Consider the following 20902-nt stretch of genomic DNA (forward strand, 5'->3'; position numbering starts at 1 on the left):
AACCTATTGATAGTTTTAAGAACTCTGATGCTTTAATCTTCAACATTGTAACATTACTGCAGCAAAGTGACTCAGGCGAAGTTTGGAGAGAGTTTTAGCCATTTTGATGTTCAGACTATTTTTCATTTGAAATTTTGATATTCAGAGCTTTCTGGTCATGTAAACTATTAACCTACAATGTAGGCTGCTTCTACTGCAGTATTCAGATATTCTGGCAGACATATATATAAAATGAAACTACAATATGGTTTTTCTCTCCTGTCTCTTATTTTTTTGCTGGCCCCTTGTTTGGCTAAGGGAAAGACCACTTAACTCTTAAAATCATCGGGTTGAAATGCATTCTCTTGAACACAGTGGACTAATAATAAAGAAAACATAACTTAAAAACCAGTGAAAAACTCACTAATATTTCCAGATTCTTCCTGCTGAGTTTAGGAAATTAGGATCTATTATAAAACATAGCTTGCTAGCCGACCAGAACTGGAACTAAAAAATCTAACTATATAATGAAGAATGTATGTGGGGCTGAGGCTGCAAGAAAAATGGACAGCATTTGTAGCTTGTGATGTGTGTTCTTCTCTTGAGGTGCCAGTGGAACTCCCTTTACATTCATGAGAGCACCACAAAAGAATCAAGCTCCCAAAAGAGCATGTCTGGGTTTTCGACTCTGCATGTTTCTTGGATCAAGAAAAAAAAAATGGAGAAACCCAACTGCTAAACTATCAGACAGTGTTAATTTTCGAGGAAATGCAGAACATTAAGCCAGATTAAACATTTACTTTTAATTACTGGAGTTAATGCTGGCTGAATGAAAACAACTGACAAAGAATTAAAACATCGTTTTTTACGTAATTTCTCAACAGGAAAATCATCTCCATTAGCAGTTATTGAGTATTGATATTTTTCTTTGATCCTTTTGGCTTCCAAAGCAAAGTGTATGGCAAAACATCAGCTTCCCTTTTTTACCGTAAAGTAATAAATGCTTCTTAACTAAAAATATCAAGGACCAAGCTGTAAAACCTGCAGAATTTTTGAAGACCAAATCTTCTGTTAAATTTTCTACTCATTTGCTGCTTCTCTGTATGGGAACAGATGCTGTTTTGTTCGTCAGAGGATAGATCTCTTTTGGGGTGCTTCTGTCAGCTTTATGGCTAGTAATTTGGTATCTCAATTCCTTCCTCTGTTTTGTTAAATTATTGTAAGATTCAATGTAAATAGAAGGAAAGAAGCATTTGGTACTATCGTGGAAGCCTAAGTATTTTTTTCATTTAAGTTACTGATCTTTTAATGGCCTGTTTTTGTAACTTATTTTAATTAACGTTTTCTTTTTTGCTAAAATAATTTAAAATTTGAGGTTTTTCTGCTTGTGTCAAGAAATCCCTATGGGCATCTTGGTAATGCTAACTAAGCAATAATTCTTATTTCAATTAGCTGCCTGGGTTTTTTGGCAGCAAGTAATAGACCATTTTGTGTATTATTCTGTGCAAAACAAACTGACACATATCAAGAGGTTGTCTGTGAACTGTTTGTTCCTTCTTTTCTAAACACAGGGTATTTTAGCTAACTAATTATGTTTTCAAAATATTAAATGGATAATACATTCTAACTACAGAGAGAAAGTAAATGTAAAATAGGGAGTTAAAAAGGACAAAGGAAGAAATATAATATAATCAATCTTTAATAGAGAACAAGAGAAAGATGAGCAGTGCATGGCTAGAGAAGGAATTGTACTGTGTTAGTTTTTTAACAACCAAAAACATAATTTACCTGCAAAACTTTAACTTAATTAAGTAGAGTTAACTTTGTACTTTTTAGAAGTTGGCATGGGAGATCACCATGGGATTACAGATGGATAGTTGGAACATCTATTGACTAGAGAAGAGGGAGGGATGAAATGGATTGAGATCAGAGGTGGAGCTACTGTATGATCAGGCTGGGGACTTCAAAACAGGGAGCTGACAGGCTGGCAAAGTGAAGAGGGCAACAATGAAGGGAAGACTGGGAGAGAAAGTGTCAGTGAAACCTGAGACGCTTAGCTTCTTGGGTGGTTGTGTCCTAGGATGCAAGATATAACTGAGAGGGTCTTGTGTTTACTGCAGACCTCCTTCTCTCACTCTCTACACCTCAAAACAAGAAAAAAAAATGTGTATTTACCTAGAAAAACATTTGCTTACTAACATTATTAGGAATCCACAGTTTTAGTCACGGGAGATTGCTGGTAATATAGTACTAAAGGGTTAAATAAGTAAAGTTGAACTATATCACCAAACTCCATTTTTTCATTCATACAAATTATTCAAAAGATGCATATCTTTTGCAAACTATTTCCAAATGCATGTCTGGCTTCAATCTTTTTTTTTATTAATCAATAGTGCTGCCAAGTCTGATACTGCTACAACTCTACTAACTTCTCTGAATGATGCAAATAATAAATAGGTTGTGTGTTATTTCACTCTGAAATTAAAATTTATCTGGTACTTTGGCCCAAAAAGTTTGGGGTTTTAGCCTGTACTACAAGTAGTATCTGCATAATTACCACATCATCTAAATCAGTCGTTCTCAACCTTTCCAGACTACTGTACCCTTTTCAGGAGTCTGACTTAGGGATGCCAACTTTCTATCTGCAGAAAACCAAACACTCTTGCCACACCCCTGCCATGCCCCTTCTCTGAGGCCATGCCCCCCGCTCACTCCATCCCTCCCTCTCTCCCTCCCTCGCTCACTCTCCCCAACTCTTGCTCACTTGCTTATTTTCACCGGGCGGGGGCAGGGGCTTGGGGTGTGGGGGAGGGCTCTGGGGTTGGCCCAGAGATGAGGGGTGCAGGAGAGAGTTCTGGGCTGGCGCAGGTAGTTGGAGTGTGGGAGGGGATGAGGGCTGGGGGTGCAGCTCTGGGGTGGGGACAGGGATGAGGGGCTTGGGGAGCAAGCGAAGGCTCCATGTTGCGATGTTGGAGTGAGTATGGGCTCTGGGCTGAGGGTGCAGGCTCTGGGGTGAGGCCATAAATGAGGGGTTCAGGGTATGGGACAGGGATTGGGGCAGGGGGGTGAGGGTTTGGGCTGGAGGTGTGGGTTCTGGGGTGGGGCTGGGGTTTGGTGTGCAAGAGAAGGCACTAGGCTGGCTCGGATTGGGATGTGAGAGGAGGTGTGGGCTCTGGGCTGGGGCCAGAAATGAGGGGTTCAGGGTGCAGGAGGGGGATCTGGGCTGAGGCAAGTGGTTGAGGTATGCGGGAGTGAGAGCTCTGGTTGGGGGTGTGGGTTGTGGGGTGGGTCCAGGGATGAGGGATTTGGGGAGGCCTGGGACAGGGGGATGGGGCACAGGAGGGGATAAGGGATGCAGGCTCCAGGCAGCACTTACCTCAGGCGGCTCCCAGGAAGCTGCCAGCATTGGTCCTGCTTTGAGCATGGGGTTGGACTAGATGACCTCCTGAGTTCCCTTCCAACCCTGGTATTCTATGATCTCTCTCTGCTTCCTAGGCAGAGGTACAACCATGTGGCTGTGAGCGCTGCCTGTGCCTACAGGCGCCGTCCCCTCAGCTCCCATTGCCCACAGTTCCTGGCCAATGGGAGTTGCTGAGTTGGCACTGGGGGTGGAGGCAGCACGCAGAGTTCCCATGGCCACCTCTATGCCTAGGAGCTGATGGGAGATGCTAGCAGCTTCCCAGGAGCTGCACGGAACTGGGTAGGGAGCCTGCCTGCACCACCAACCGGACTTTTAACGGCAGTGCTGATCAGAGCTGCCAGGATTCCTTTTCGGCTGGTCATTCCAGTCAAAAACTGGAGATTTTTGTCTTGTGTACCCCAATTTTGACCTCACTTAAATGCTACTTGCTTACAAAATCATACATAAAAATACAAAAATGTCACAGCACAATATTAGTGAAAAATTGCTTACTGTCTCATTTTACCATGTAATTATAAAATAAATCAATTGGAATATAAATATTGTACTCACATGTCAGTGTATAGTATTTAGAGTAATATAAACAAGTAATTGTATGAAATGTTAGTGTACTGACTCTGCTTGTGCTTTTATATAGCCTGTTGTAAAACTAGGCAAATATCTAGATGAGTTGATATACCCCTCTGGAAGGCCTCTGCATATCCCTGGTTGAGAACCACTGATCTAAATTCTTCTAACACTGGAGTTCACATGAGTATTTTGCAGTTAATTTAATAATTTGATAAAGGTTGTCCTTCAGCCTTTCACAAAAGATCAGTTATTTTTCTACCTGTTCAGAGACTCTAAGCCCAAAAGTTTGCAACAAAATTGTTTTATATAAGAACACTGTTTGAGGAGTGAAGAGCAGATGAAGTGTTTTCAAAAGTAAGTAACCAGACATTTTTTTTTCCTTCTAGAAAAGCTGATTGCTTATCAGCGGGAATTTCATGCTTTAAAGGAACGTCTTCGTATTGCTGAGCACAGAACCCTGCAGCGTTCCTCTGAGCTAAATGCCATCTTGGAGCAATTCAGACGTGCAGTAGCAGAAACAAATGGAAGTAAGGATGCATTAAACAATTTTTCAGGTACAAGCCATGATATAGGCTTAATGTTTTATGTCTCTCGATTACTGATGTCTATTGTTTATAATTATTAAAAGAAAATATCCTAAAAACCCAAATGTTTGGAAACCATCCAACGGCGCATATAACTAGTTTATGTAACATGTTCTTATCTTTGGTACCTCTCGCCCTTCCTTAATCCTCCATTCCCTCTGTTTGTTATATCCACTCATTGTATCATATTTTAAATTAGTCCTTGAAGAGATTTCAATCTATATACTTGTTCAAGTGCCTAGTAAAATAGGTTTGGGGCTTCTGGGTGCTATTCAGTACAGGTAATCTGGCAGCAATTTGTATAATATCTTTACACATTTTAAGCTAAAACTGATGGGCGACTTAAAAAAGGAAACTAGGAATTCATGCAAATATTAAAAGTAGAATGAAATCCTCTTTACCTACCAGGCTCTGATTTGGGGATTCTGTGTTTCTAAAGTTTGCCTTTTAAGCAATGCAAAGTGTAGGAAGTAGCAGCAAACATTTGTTAACCTTTTCTGCAAAACTGATATAATTATTTTTAAATATTTAATTATCTTATTCCTTTTCATCAAATTATGAGGCAAATCCTCAAAATTAACAAGAGCTGTATATGGAAAGATTATTAGCTTGTAGCCTAGCACAACTGTATTTTAACAATTTTGTCACTGTTTCTGTTTTGAAGTATATTTCCCTGACTTTAAAAGGTTTAATTTGTCTCTGAAAAGTCAAAATTGCCAAAAATAATTTTTGTTCCAAAAGTCTTCAGTCTGGAGCTATTTAAACCAATGCTCCTTGATTTTTTCCATATGAGAGAAGTACACCTAAAACAAATTTTATTTGAGGTCTACTGTTACTTCCTAGTACTACTATAGAATGTCGAAAAACTTGGACAAGTAGTGCCTTTTATAGAAAGATGAGTCTACTCTGTATTCTACAGCTCATGTCTTAGGTCCTCCAGCCAGGTACTGATGAAAAAGTTGTCCCTCAGTACATTAATGCCTCACTCTTCTGGATTTTAGATAGCTACCTGGGATACTAGGAGCAATGGGGACATTACTTTTTAAAATCTGCATGTAACATGTCTTGTGATTTTCTTTCTGATGTGTACATTGCTGTTGTTAGCCATGTCATTGTGATATCCACAATGGACTATTGCAATGCATTCTCCATACTGGTTTAAGACTGTAGAACATTTAGAAGCTAAGTATCAGAGGGGTAGCCATGTTAGTCTGGATCTGTAAAAGCAGCAAAGAGTCCTGTGGCACCTTATAGACTAACAGAGGTATTGGAGCATAAGCTTGTCATGTCATCTGACGACGTGGGTATTCACCCTTGAAAGCTCATGCTCCAGTATGTCTGTTAGTCTGTAAGGTGCCACAGAACTCTTTGTATTTAGAAGCTAGAGATCATGCAGAATTAGAGATGAGCCTGAGCTATAAAGTTTGGATCTAGATCTTAATCTGAACTTTCACAAAGTAAAGAGCTGGTTGGATCTGGAGTTTTAGTTTGTGTTTGTCTTTATGTAAAATTCATTAGCCTTCTTGTACAGAATGTTTGGCTGTAAGAAATCATATTATATTAGTTCTCCAAAGACAGCAGTGTCTGTGTCTTTGTTCACTTCTTGGTGCAATTAAAAGTAGTAATATGCATCTTTAAAACTCTATATGGCTTGGGCATAGTTGCCTAAAAGATAGTCTCCCTTCCCATGTGCTACCCTGCCTTCTGAGGTCAGCTGTAGTATTCTCGTTAACAATCTCAGATTTTAACAAATTGTGGCAGTATGTTTTTTGCTGGAGAAGCTTCTACTCTGTAATTCACTTACCGCTTTGGTTTGACAGAACCCAAGTCAAGACTTTTTGGGCACAACATAAAGACTAATGCTGCACTGTGACTTTTTCCTGGGGGATGCATGGGCTAGGTATAATTATTTTTAACTTGTAATTTTGGGATTGTTGCCTCTTATTTTGGGTTGATACTGGTTCACCAATTCTTGTGTTAAATGTAATGAACTGTAAATGTTCCAGAGATTACTATTATAGGTATATTTTAAATAACATATAAATACTCAAATCTATATTGTATTTGTTTAGTACCTTAGATCTAGAAGGAATCCAAATTGCTTTACAGATCTTGTCATTCATCCACCCTGGAATACATTTGGGTGAACTTCCACATCTACTTCTGCAATTGAAACTGCAGAGAAAATGTTGGCAGGAAGAGTGTAATCACCCCAGTTGGAGTATAGCCCACACATCGAAGCGAATACCTCTACTCATTGCACTTTGTACTTTTCAAGACTATAAGTAGTCAGGAGTTTAGTATTAGATTTCATCCAAAAAAGGCATCTCCAGTTGTATAGGAAACACTGGTTCATTTCAGCATCCCAGGAAAGAGTGATATCTACTGAGTCACCATCACTTCTAAGGTGGGTAGGTTTTCTTTGGACGTCTCCAAACCAGTTTCTGACCTGACCTGATCTTTATGAGACTCATGAGATCTTGAAAGTCAATATGAGGTGCTATGGCTTTTTTTCTAATTAAAAAATTTGGTTCTGGCTTTCATATTTGATTTAAGAGAGTTGACACATACTGGCAAGGGAATTTCAAAGCTGATATTTATGATCCATTTTGGAAACATCTTTAGAACTAGTTTAACTTCAGTATTTAACTGCAGTAAATAATTAATATGCCTATTTTGGTTAGGTGTATCTGTTCTTATTACAAAAAATATATCCAAATTTAATTCCTGGACTGTTGCACCACATACTGCGTGTAGTCCTATTTTTGTGCAATATATTTGCGTGCAATGTATGTAAAAATATGCATGCAATTTTGAAGTTATTTATTTGCAGATTAAGTCATTGCTTGAGCTCCTGTGAGAGTAGATACAAATTATTTTGAATTTTTTGGGTATAATAAGCCCAATATACTCTGTAATATAAAGACACACCCCAGGTAAACATTTATGGAAGATTCTACTCAAGGCGAGTTATTTCCTCTCTGCCATTGGTCAGAGCACATTGCAATTCACATGTGATGATGCAAGTATGATGTTCCTGTTTCCAGAAAACTATTAAAAATCAATCTTGTTCATAACTCATTTAAAAATTAAAAACAGAAAAGGTTTTACTTCCAGGCACACACATCTTAAAAATGGTTCCTAACTCAAACAAAGCATGAATGAATGATCAGTTTTGGAATTGCATATGATTTATTGGTGCATGAACATATAACCTCTCTGATTAATTTTCTGCATTATTGGTTTTATATGTGTTTGCAGATGAAACGCTGAAATTGTTAAAAGAGCTAACAAGCAGAAAATCTCTTCAAGTGCCAAATATCTACTACCATTTGCCTCATTTGTTGAAGAATGAAGGAAGCCTTCATCCTTCTGTGCAGATTGGCCTGGGACGAACAGGCGGTATGCTGGCATAATTTAAATAATGCTTATGTGTTTATATATAAAATAATAAGTCTGAAGGACTTCCTAATTTTGTTTTGGTAATATCATAATTTAATGTATTGTTCGGTAGCTGCAATTTTATTTGTATGATATCTCTTAGAACTCACACTGAATCCAAGATGAAAGGAGTTGTCTTCAATTTTGCTCTTTACTACATAATCCCAGATCTCACACTACCCCAGGTGCTAAGGTATACAATAAAAAGCACTTAATCTGGATTAATTTGTGTTGTCTGTTAATGAGGTCTATGAAAATTAACAAGGCATGGAAATATTACAGGCTCTGAAACTAGTTTTCTGACGCATCCATTTGGCTACTCAGATATATGGGTAAATCAAGCATGGATTTAACCGTTTCAAAATTGATGTGTCTGGTGTTCCCAGCAATAAGTTCCAGTGTATAACTCAGAGAACCTGGAATTATGGGTACCTAATGATAATTGGCTTGGTCCTCTCCACAAAAGTTGGATCTTGGTTGGAGGAGAAAAAACGCTTCTGCTATTAGACTACATGTTTTTTCTCTTACTCATTCCTTATACTTTGTAAATACAAATATTCACCAAAACAAGTGATTAATCCTCAAAAGTTCTGCTCCTTCAATAGATCTCCATATAATTCCATTCTTTGAGCCACAGTCCTTAAAGCAAATAAAGCCCAATCAGGGTCATGTACTTGGAAGCATATCTGCATGTCTATAAGGCATGAAGGCCTAATATATTAATCCATTTGTGTCTGTCTGCTGTTTGATCTAGAGCTGCTGATTCTCTCATAATTGAAGCTTCCTTGTTTTGATAGTAGTTCTGTGGGTTTGATTCTGTCCTTGTTATAACAAGATGTATGCCCACATATTCATTAAATGTGCAGAATCAAGTCTCATTCACGATCACATCCACTAACAAAATTGAAATACGTATTTTATACACAGGGCCCTTCTAAATTCATGTCAATGAAAAATATGTCATGGGCCGTGAAATCTAATCTCCCCCTGAGAAATCTGGTCTTCTGTGTACTTTTACCCTATACTATATTATAGTGAAAAAGTATACAAAAGTACACAGTGTTTTTCAAACTGGGGGTCCTGACCCAAAAAGGACTGCAAGGCTATTGTAAAGGGGTTGTGGTATTGCCACCCTTCTGTACTGCCTTCAGAGCTGGGCAGCTGGAGAGTAGCAACTGCTAGCCGAGTGCCCAGCTCTGAAGGGAGCACTGCCACCAGCAGCAGTAAGGATGGAATGGTAGGATGTATTGTCACCCTTACTTCTGCGGTGCTGCTGGTGGTGGCACTGCCTTCAGAGCTGGCATCCGGACATCTGCTCTCTGGGCGTCCAACACCGAAGGCAGTGCAGAAGCACGGGTGGCAATACTACAATTTCCCCACACACACACACACAATAGCCTTGCCCTCTTGGGTCAGGACCCCCAGTTTGAGAAAAGCTGACTTTAGGGCTTTACATCTTTATATTTTTCTGTTTTAAAATACATATTCATGCTTTCTTACAAACACCATAAAATTTAAGAATTAAATATTTGAAACTGTGAAATTCAAGATTTTGAAAATGTTATGACTCTGAAATTTACAAAAATAGATTGTGAATTTGGTAGGGCCTATTTATATGTATTTAACCAGCAAAGTGAAGGATTCAGACTTTCTTCCACAGGTTTAAGCCAACCATATATTATTTCAAAACTTAAATTGTCCCCCAAAAAAATAATTAAAATCAGGGGTCCTAAAAACAGTAGAGAAATTAAGATTTACTTCACCATCCTTCTCTTTTTTTGTTGTGTCTGCTGGGTAGGCATTTCTAGTCAATGCAAATGTAACATCACATACCTTTCTGAGAGATCTGTAGTTTGTAAGCACAAGAGGATGAATTAAGAATGTAAATCAGCATTTTCAGCTCTAACTTGATTTTGTGTATTTAAAGGTGAGATCCGTTTAAGTACAGCTGCTTCAGCACAGGGCCACTATGCTTCCTCACTACTGCATCCATTTTATTCCCCTATTCTGCTCCCAGTGGGAGGGCAACCCTGTGCATTGGGGGTGGGCTAAGGAGCATGAAGATTCAACAGCCATGTGGAAGATAGGGATAGGTGGGTGGGATTAGCATCAATGTGGTGGGAGTCAAGTGGTGGTATTTGGGGTAGTTTATGGGGAAAGAAGAGGTTTTAATAAGTTTCTTCTGCAAAAGTTATTAAGTATTTTACTAAAAACACTACATAGAAGATTGGTTTGTGAAAAACTGTTGTACTAAATTCGGAGACTAAACTCTGAAAAGGGATTTTAGTTTACTTTGTGCGAGTCTCAGTGCAACCTTAACTAACTGATACCACAGTTGTATGCATCTTAACAATACATATATATTAATATTGTGACACTTTCAGCATTTGCTATTTTTTTGTCTGGCTGTGTTTCCTCTAAGAATTGATGTTACTATTAATTGTATTCCCAATGATACTGGTATGCTTTGAAATTGTTTTTGGTTACTGTGTAATCTCTTAATATTTTGAGTATATTTCTGAATTAATACTTTGTTATATAAAGACTTATATATTGATTGTGCATAAGACTGTTCTTTATTTAATTTCAGTTTCAATTGTAATGGGAATTCCCACCGTGAAGAGAAAAGTAAAGTCTTATCTTACAGAAACCCTTCACTCTCTTATTGATAAATTGTCTCCAGAAGAGAAACTGGATTGTGTTATGGTTGTCTTCATAGGAGAGGTAATCACTTATGTATTTTTGCATCATTAGAATCACATAGCAGTTTATTGTGCAATTTCTAAGAATTGGTCTGAATGTTCTAGAAGGACAAGTACATTGTTATAGAAAAATGTTTTTGATTTCGTGGTAGTGCATAAAGAGGCAGAGTGATGCATGTGTTATATTGAGACACATCATCTTGAAGTTTTGTGTGAGAAGGACTTTCTGCTCAATAGAGAGAAGGTGGAGGAAGGTCCAGGGGATCCATCATTTTGCAGATCCTCTGGTGTTTCCTGCCACTGATGATGGTGGCATGTGTTGATGCTGGAGAGCACTATTGCAGCTGTTTGGCTGAAGTAGCCTCTGCAGAGGTCCAACTTGGTGGGGAGAATTCATTTCTTGTATATCATCCAATTGCCTGATCTTCCTGCTTTGGGTACTATGCTGAGGATTTTGTCCATAATGCATAATAGACTGTTGACAAATGTTTTGCTGTTTTTATTTTTCTGGACAATATGTTTCTCCTGCAAAAAGATCATTATTTTTTAACCTGGTCTTTTGGTGGACACCATTCAAACAGGATTCATTGTGGACAGTTTGGAAAGCTGATTTATTGTTGCTGACTACACTAGATGTTCTAGCTCAGATCCTAAGGACAACCGGAAACCAGTCTCTCTTAGGAAGGATTTTATCAGTTGCTGCAAGGGTTGAAAATCTCTTTTTAGAAATGTGTGCTTTCCCTGGCAGATTGTGGTCTGAGTTACAGAATGTGGGAGGGTTTATAAAGGACTGGTTGTTACTCATCTAACTGTATAATTTACTCATGAAGTAGTGTGATCACCTCTGGGGCTCATACTTGCATCCATTAGATATAGACAACTGTGAAAACTGTCTCTATTGCATGAGCCTACAATTGTAAAGTGGCTGTATTTATTTTAATTTATATAAGGTAGAACCTTTCTATGAGTAAGTGCAGAGCCAAACAGACATGCAAGTGGTTCTAGTTCTGTTATCAGAACATACTGAGAATTCAGCAAATTCTAAGGCCTCCTTTTAAAAGTTTTAGATTACTCCTCTTGAAATGTTAAATGAGAACAACTTGGGAGTCCATTCTAGGTCATATTGCTCTCCATTTTTCCTGCCTGTCAGCCATGACCATCAGTCTGGATACTGCATTTGAGTAGCTCTCAATCTCCATAAGCTGCAGAAAATGTTTTTGGAGCATCTCAGGCAGATTGATAAGAGTGTAAGTGGAATTAAGACATACAAAAACATAGTGAATTTATTGCTACATGCAATTTTTTCCTGCTTTATATTAAAGATGATAAAATTACTTCTAGTTAACATTTTTCTCATTTCAGCCTATAAAATTTAGATAGGCTTTTTTCCTTTTCTATTTTATTTTGCCGGAGTGGTGAAGAAGAGGGGTTGTTCTCTGCTCTGAGAATAACAGTTATCTGATATCCAATCTTCTCCAAAGGTAAAGAAAAGGAGTTGAGATCTGGGTTCAATTCTCAGTTCTACCACAGATTTCTTCTGTGACTTTAAACAAATCACATTTCCATACCTCTGTTTTCCATCTCTGAAATGGGGTAATAATTCTTCCCTTCTTTGCAGTGATGATGAGGATATGAAAATCATTCATATTTGTGAGGTGTTTCAAGATCCGATAAATGAAAGTCACACACATGCCTGTAAATAAGTAAATTTCAAAATTTAAAACTGCAGCTATATTTTCTCTGGCAGAAGAGGGCTGGATGTGGCTTCATCTGGAGTTGGTCACTGGTGACGCGTGTATCAATTGTACTCAAGGTGTTGTTTAGGAACAACACAGTGTACTTTTCACACATATCCTTGTGGGTTGTTGTCCCAGGAGTGAAAGCCTAGGCTGAGAACCTGAATTTGAATCCCTGGCATGTTCAAGCATAGTGTATTTGCCACAGTAACACCTGCCTGGCCTTGCTTTCCTTTCTTTCTTTTTTTCCTCTTTCTTTACCATTCTTTTTGCTGTATTTTGTATTTTTCTTAAGATCCAGCTTCTTGTGGGCATAGTGTAAAATTTGCCTCAGGAAAAACTCCGTGACAACCAAAACTGTTTAAGAAATATTTCTCACTGAGCAAGCGAGGTGTCCTTCAACTTTTTGCCAGCTTCTGCAAGCTCGAATTGGTAGTTCTATTAGGAGTCTTGTTTGGTTATTTGAAGGACAGACCACTACTGTTTAATTTAAAGTCTGATCTTGCACCACTAAAGTCAAGGAGGATTTTGCCATTGATTTAATAGAAACATGATCAAGCTTCTAATGCACTGTTGGAAGCCTGCAACAAAAAAATCGTACTGCTACATGTAACGGAGAGGAGATGGTGCCAAATATAACAGCTTACCATCTGTGGTAATTATGTCTGTAACTCTGAGCCTTTCGCTGTTATTGATTTTATTTCATCCAAATATCAGTATATGGCAAAGCTAATTTTCCCAGTAACTATAGAATGGCTGTGCTGCATCCACATCCAGGGCTGGCTCCAGACACTAGCTGACCAAGCACGTGCTTGGGGTGGAACCTTGTAAGGAGCGGCCAATCTTGGGAAGGCGACAGTCACTCGGTTTTTTGGTTTTTTTTTTGGTTTGGCGGAGCGGCGCTTGAGGGTTTTTTTCATTGTTGTTTTTGTTTCGGCGGCGTGGCACAGCGCTTGGGATGTGTGTTTCGGCGGCGCTCGTCGGGGGTCGGTGGTTGACGCTCGCAGGGGGGTGTTTCGGTGATGCAGTGCTCGGGGGGGGGTGTTATGGCGGGGCGGCATTCTTTTACCACCCCAAGCAAAAAAAAAAAAGTTAGAGCTGGCCCTGTCCACACCTCATTTGTCTGAGGTTTACTTCAGTAGCCAGAAGATCCTTTTCTGCCATGCCCTGACCTCTTCATTGTTTCTAACTTTTTTACCTGCATTTTATTTCAAAATCTTTTCTAGATGAATATTTTATGTTCATAAATGTAAAGGAATGTTTTGAGTTGGGATCATCAGATCTTTATATATACACCTGTAAGCTAGTAAGTAATAGAGCAGGCAGACTCAGAATCTTTGCCTGTTTCCAGTCCTTGGTTGCAGTTATACTGCTAGTGAAACCCATAGGGGTTTTGCTACTAACTTCAGGAAGAGCAGGAGGGCATGCTTAGTAGTGAGGAAGTGATTCCTCCTGTAGGGTCTGTCAAGGTTCCTTCCCCACTCTGAACTTTAGGGTACAAATGTGGGGACTTGCATGGACACTTCTAAGCTTAATTACTAGCTTAGATCTGGTAAGCCGCCACCATCCAGAAGTCAGTGTCTGGAGCACTTCCTGTCTCCCTAAAACTCTCCCCTCCCTGGGTGGCCTTGAGGGACTTCACTAGTTCCCTGGTGAACACAGATCCAAACCCCTTGGATCTTAAAACAGGGAGAAATTAACCATCCCCCCTCCTTTCCCCCACCAATCCCTGATGAGTCCAGATCCAATCCCCTTGGATCTTAAAACAAGGAAAAATCAATCAGGTTCTGAAAAAGAAAGCTTTTAATTACAGAAGAAAGGTAAAAATCATCTCTGTAAAATCAGGATGGAAAATACTTTGCAGGGTAATCAAATTCGTATAGCCCAGAGGAACGCCCTCTAGCCTTAGGTTCAAAGTTACAGCAAACAGAGGTAAAACCCTCTCAGCAAAAAAAGGGACATTTACAAGTTGAGAAAACAAAAATAAAACTAATCCGCCTTCCCTGGCTGTTACTTACAATTTTGAAACATGAGAGACTGATTCAGAAAGATTTGGAGAGCCTGGATTGACGTCTGGTCCCTCTTAGTCCCAAGAGCGAACAACCCCCAAAACAAAGAGCACAAACAAAGACTTCCCTCCACCAAGATTTGAAAGTATCTTGTCCCCTTATTGGTCCTCTGGCCAGGTGTCAGCCAGGTTTACTGAGCTTCTTAACGCTTTACTGGTAAAAGAGGCATTAACCCGTAACTATCTGTTTATGACAGGGTCTGCCTTCTCTAGGTAAAAAATAATGCCACGATCAAGTTGGTGAAGAATGAGACATACATTAGTTTTTAAAGGGACATGGTCAATTTGAAAAACATTTCTGCCTACCTTTTTTTTTTTTTTTTTTTTACCTAGTTACAAGTAGCACCTAAGATACTGTAATTGAAAATTCAATGGAAAAATATTGTTCGCTGATTTTTCAGTTTCATTTTACCCCATCACCTCCAGATATGGTCTATACAGGTCTGACCTCAGATTCTTCCCATGAGACACCAAAGTGGCAGTGGTACCAGCAGCTGGAGGTTCCTGCTTGTGAGGTCCATCCCTTGGGTTAGACAGTTGTGCAGATTGGACCAATACGAAAGCTCTTTCCCTTATCTGGTTGATTATGTGAGGCAGAACACCCTCCATTCCAAGGGATCAGCCCTTGAAAAGCCGATTTCTCTACAACAGGCACCAGATGTGCGAGTGGCTAGAGCAGGGGGCCAGTCAAAGCCAGAGATCTGTATCTTCATTTATGTTTTGACAAATAATTCATAGTTCTTCAAGTGCAGCGTCCCTTCAAGAATGAGCTTAGGAGCAGAAGCCCGACCCATGGCATCAACGTGCAGGGCTTCTCATGACAGTAAGGGGCACTTTCATAAGTGTAAGAACAGATTCTCTTTCAAGAGAAGGGATCCCTCCCCAACTCCATCAAAGTCTAGTGAGTCCTCATATGTGGGTCCTAAGAACTCAGGCTTGCTTAAATCCTCCGATCATGAGGGCAAAGCGTGAAGGATAAAGGGTCTTCTGGTACTGATGTAGGCTCTGATTCATAAGCCTAAATATTGGCACCTTCTGACACCATTTAAGAAAGTCCGAGTAGACTCTTTGGCGGTATTGACCTATCTCTGTAATAGCTGCCATTTACCATGACCATGGATGTGCCAGAGCTGTCAGTTCCAACTACTGGCATGCCCTGGACTCTGGGACTAACTGAAACTTGCCCCTCACTGGAGGATATCTTTACCCTGCAATGTCCTGGGTTTCCTTTTCTTTCGGGTCTAACCCTTAGAAACATTGTGATATCAGAGAAGGAAACTACCTCAGGGAGATGGAAATGTTCTCCTCCTCAGTCCAGAGGCAAAAGCTTTCACCCACTAGTACCGATGGCTCTGTTGGTTGAGCAGGAACCAGCCTTCTCTTTGGAGGAGTTGAAGGCTCCAGACATTCCTTTATGCCCATATAGGGAGGTGAGTTCAGACAGAGATTCAAAACAGTTCAGGTCTGTCCTCCACCTGGACACGACTACCCAAGGGACTGATGGTATCTGTTGCCATGGGGTGCCTCTCAAGCAGTCGACACTTCATATTAGCCCTAGTGGGCCCCATGGATCCCTATGGCAGTCATCCTGATTCTGTCCATGAGTTCTACCGTACCTTTCTCACTAGTCCCATGCAGAGTTCTTTGAGCAACTGTGTCAGGTCAAATGTCTCGTATGGTTCCCACCCCCCAAAGAACTTAAAATCATTATCAACAGCTTACTTACAGTGACAAACCTTTATACGAGAAATGGTTCATTTTGTGACAAAGGGAGAAAAGCGTACAACACAAACCAAAGTGAGGGCAGCAGCGGAAGTTCTAGCAAAATGCAGAAGCTGAAAATATGACAAACCTTATTTCAAGCTGGGCTTTAGGTGAAGTGGGTCCAGCGATGCCTCAATCTGTTGTATGGTGTGAAGTACTGGTGAACGACAGTATGTGGCCCTGAAAGCTACACTGGCGTCTTGAAACAAGACACCCTAGCTTAGTATCTAAACCCATAGAATTTTTCCAGAGGAAGCTTAATGAGTTATAGGACACACAAAAAACTTGAAGTGTACAGACTGTTAACAGGAAGGCTTCTTACCATGTGGCTTTGTGCACTGCCAAAGCTGGTAAGCCAACGACATAGATGAGAAACTACTACTAGCTGCAAAGGATACGTGTGCAGTGATGATAGGAGAAAAAGCAGCATCACAGCTAGATGTAATCCCACTTTCTAATGAGAGTTCCACACTGCATTGCAGAGATGGCCACTGATGTAAAAGAGCAGCTCCTAGAAAGTGTTCGTCAGAGCCCATATTATTTAATTCAGATAGATGAGTCTACCAATATATCAAATGCTGCACAGCTACTTGTATATTCATTTTTCTACAGCAACAGAATTAATTGAAGATTTTCTGTTTTGGCATCCACTTCCAACACAAGGAACTGGAGAAGAGCTTTTTTAACTGTTAAATAATTTTGTCCAAGGGCCTTGATTGGGGGATGTTTGGATTGTCCTACTAATGGTGAAACCTGTATCACAATGGGATCTCCACCTCATACTACTATCAGAACTTGCTAGACCATCATTTGAATCACTGGCCACAAGTTCTATGACTTACCTTACCATGAAAGTTACTTTTTAGTTGCCACCACAACGGCCAGAAGGATGAGTAAACTGAGAGCACTCATAGCTGACCTGCCTTACGCTATTTTTCATAAGGAGAATGTTTCCTTTCACCTTCACCTGAAATTTGTCCCAAAAGTATTTTGAGTTTCACATAAATCAACCTGTCCACTTATTGGTATCCTTCCCAAAATCTCATGCTTCCAATCAGGGGAGAAGACTTAGTTCTCTGGATTGTTCTACCTACAAGGATGACATCGATTAGAAAATCACCAAGGTTATTTGTCAGCTTAGCGGAATGGTCACAAGGACAGACATGACCTGCTCAGAAACTCTACATGTGGATCTCCAGCTGCGTCATTTTGTTACCAAATGATACGTATACTTCTCTCGGATGGTGTAAGAGCCCATTTGACTGGAGCACAAGCAACCTCAATGGCATCTCTTTGGACATCAGTAGAGCGATTACCCAGAGCTTCATCCATGCATTCATGAAACAGTATGTATTAATTCAAGTGTCCTCTGCAGATGCAGCTGTTGGGGCTGCAGTTTTACAAGCACTTCTACCAACTGCATCGTCACACTGCCTTCCTGTTTAAATACTGTCAATTAATCACCCATATGTGCAATACACATAGGGACCAGCACTTGAAGAAGAAATGGAGGTTACTGACCTGTAACTGGAGGTTCTTTGAGATACATGTTTCCTATCTAAATTCCACTACCTGCACTCCTTCCCCTAAGCGTTGGATTTATGATAAGAGAAAAACTGGAGAGGCATTGGTCCTCACTGCCCCTTATACCCTCATGTCAGAGCATGAGAACTGCCCAGCCATGGATCAACGGACACCATTTTTAGAAATATCTGATCTCAGATGCAGGATGTGCATGGGTACCCATGTGTGGAAAACAGACACGGACCACACATCTCAAAGAACTGCCAGTTACAGATCAGCAACTTCCATATTAATAGATTCCATGGTCAGAAGGGTCCATTGTAATCATCTAGTTTGATCTCTTAGAGCCTGTCTTTTAGAAAAAACATCTAGTCTTGATTTAAAAGTTGTTAGTGATGGAGAATCTACCTTGGTCCTAGGTAAACTGTTCAAATGGTTAATTACACTGATGGTTAACAATTTACATATTTTTTCCAGTCTGAATTTGTCTAGCTTCAACTACTAGCCAGTGGATCACGTTATACTTTTTCTCTGCTAAAGAGCTCATTATTAAAAATGTGTTCCCCATGTGAATGCTTATGGACTATAATCAGTTCACTCTGTAACCTTCTCTTTGTTAAGCTGCATAGATTCAGCTTTTTGAGTCATCACTATAAGGCATGTTTTCTCATCCTTTAATCAGTCTCATGGCTCTTCTTTGAACCTCCTATCCAATTTATCAACATCCTTCTTGAATTGCGGGCACCAGAACAGGACACAGTGTTCCAGCATTGGTCACATCAGTGTCCACTATAGAGGCAGAGGTAAAATAAACTCCTTTCTCCTACTGGAAGTTCTTTTCTTTATGCATCCCAGGATCACATTAGTCCTTTTGGCCACAGGGTCAGATGGGGAGCTCATATTCAGCTGATTATCCATCATGACTCTCAAATCTTTTTCAAAGTCACTGCTTCCCAAGATAGTCTCCTTTCTGTAAGTATAGCCTACATTCTTTGTTCCTCAATGTGTATATTTACAGTTAGCCATATAAAAATGCATATTGCTTGCTTGCGCTCAATTTACCAAGTGTTCCAAATTGGTTTGAATCAATGACATACCCTCTTCATTATTTATCACTCCTCCAATTTTTGTGTCAACTGCAAACTTTATCAGTGATGATTTTATGTTTTCTTTGAGGTCATTGATAAAGATATTAACTAGTGTAGGGCCAAGAACTAATCCCACTAGAAACACATCTATGCTGATCCCCTCTTTACAATTGTATTTTGAGATTTATCAGTTAGCTAGCGTTTAATCCATTTAAAAGTATACCATGTTAATTTTATCTTATAGTTTTTAATCAAAATGTTATGCAATACCAGATCTAATACCTTATAGAAATCTACATGTATTATATAATCACTATTACTTTTATCAACCAAAACTGTAATTTAATAAAAAAAATCAAGGTCGTTTGACAGGCTCTGTTTTCCATAAACTCATGTTAATTGCGATTAATTATGTTACTGTCCTTTTTAATTCTTTGTTAATTGAGTCCCATATTAGCTTTTCCATTGTCTTACCCAGGATTGATGTCAGACTGCTAGGCCTATAATTACCTGAGTCATCCCATTTACCTTTTTTAAATATTGGCATAATAGTAGCTTTCTTTCAGTCTTCTGGAACTTCCCCAGTGTTCCAAGACTTTCTGAAAATCATCATTCATGGTACAGTGATCTTCTCAGCCATCTCTTTTGAAACTCTTGGATGCAAGTTATCCAGGCCTGCTAATTTAAAAGTGTCTGACTTCATTAGCTGCTGTTTAACATCCTCCTGAGATACAACTGGAATGGAAAGAGTGCCTTTTTCTTCAGCTGTGGTTTTTGGGAGTCTAGTGAAATGTTCTAAAACAATTCCCAATTATCATTCACATTTTTCTGATTAAATTCTTCCTCCCAGCTGATTTGGCTCATAATTGTTTAGCTTTGTGAAACAGGCCTTTTTAAAGCACCGACTCCTTTGTGTGTGTATACATACACAAACACACACACACATATACGCACACACATACTACTGATCTTGATTTTATTTTATCATCACATTATAAATGAAATTGTTATGATCACTTGTACTTTAAATTGCCTTTAACTTTTTTATGCAGTGATTATGCAAATTAGAATTCCCTGAGCTCTGAGTGTGGATATCCAAAGTGCCTGTCAGCTTGATAGCTAAGCACCAAATTAGGCAAGTGCTGGAATTGTATAACTGAGACAATTATACAGTTATGCCTCAATAACTGCATCATCTTTGCTTTTTGATTTGCTGAGACAATTGTATTTCATATAACTTGGATTAATTCATCATATAACCATATTTGACTAAGAATTTGCTCATTAATTAGGAAGGCTTACAATTTTATTTTTATTTTATCAGTTATTTTAAAATTGGGCAGGATTCATCTTTGTATCCATCTCCATTGCATATTGAAACTCTTGGGTTCTTGTTCACTATGTAACTAGTTTATATACTTGCCAGCTCAGTTTGTGACATTTAAAATATTTATTTAATCTTATCTAAGTATTGCCCTTCAGAATACCCTAGTGATCCTGAATTGCAAAAATGTTGAACTCCAAATTACATTAACAATAGATAGTATTTATTATGATAGGGATTGTAGTAAATTTGGGAAGTATTATTTTGGAATCCTCTTTATCATTATAAACATTACTGAATAATACATTTTGTTTAAAAACTTTGGACTGAATAGTTAAGAAGTGAAAAGTATTTTGTGGCACTCTGAACAGGTTTGTCTCAGTGAAGCACCCCTACTTAAATAACTGCAAACTAATCTGAACTAAATATACCTCTCAATAATTTATTCTAGAGATATTTCTAGCACAAATCATTGTCTACCCACTTAATTAATCAGTGAATACTCTCTAACACCTTTGATAGAAATCATCATCAGAATAAATTCAGAATTATTGAGATCTTGTTTTGCATTCTGACTGATTGTTCCCAAGACATTAGCTGACTTTCTGGCAGCTTTCAGCCAGTCACTAGACATCTCAAATTAGCTAAACATTTTTAGTAGTTCTGTAAACTTTTGGTTGTTAAACTGTTGCCTAATTAGT

General features: G+C 39.1%; 1 protein-coding gene across 6 annotated transcripts in view; it reads left to right on the top strand.

The window, feature by feature from the left end:
- Positions 1–20902, top strand: part of MGAT4A (alpha-1,3-mannosyl-glycoprotein 4-beta-N-acetylglucosaminyltransferase A) — a 148003-nt gene that overhangs the window by 44736 nt on the left and 82365 nt on the right. For 5 of the 6 annotated variants that reach the window (XM_030570629.1, XM_030570656.1, XM_030570666.1 and 2 more), the window contains exons 3-5: positions 4357–4524; positions 7816–7956; positions 10586–10719. In XM_030570629.1, the coding sequence (XP_030426489.1) occupies positions 4357–4524; positions 7816–7956; positions 10586–10719 (443 nt within the window). The remainder of the gene's footprint in view (positions 1–4356; positions 4525–7815; positions 7957–10585; positions 10720–20902) is intronic. The other variant, XM_030570646.1, reaches the window with a different exon arrangement.

Source organism: Gopherus evgoodei, chromosome 1 (genome assembly GCF_007399415.2).
Source record: "Gopherus evgoodei ecotype Sinaloan lineage chromosome 1, rGopEvg1_v1.p, whole genome shotgun sequence".
NCBI classification, from domain to species: domain Eukaryota; kingdom Metazoa; phylum Chordata; order Testudines; family Testudinidae; genus Gopherus; species Gopherus evgoodei.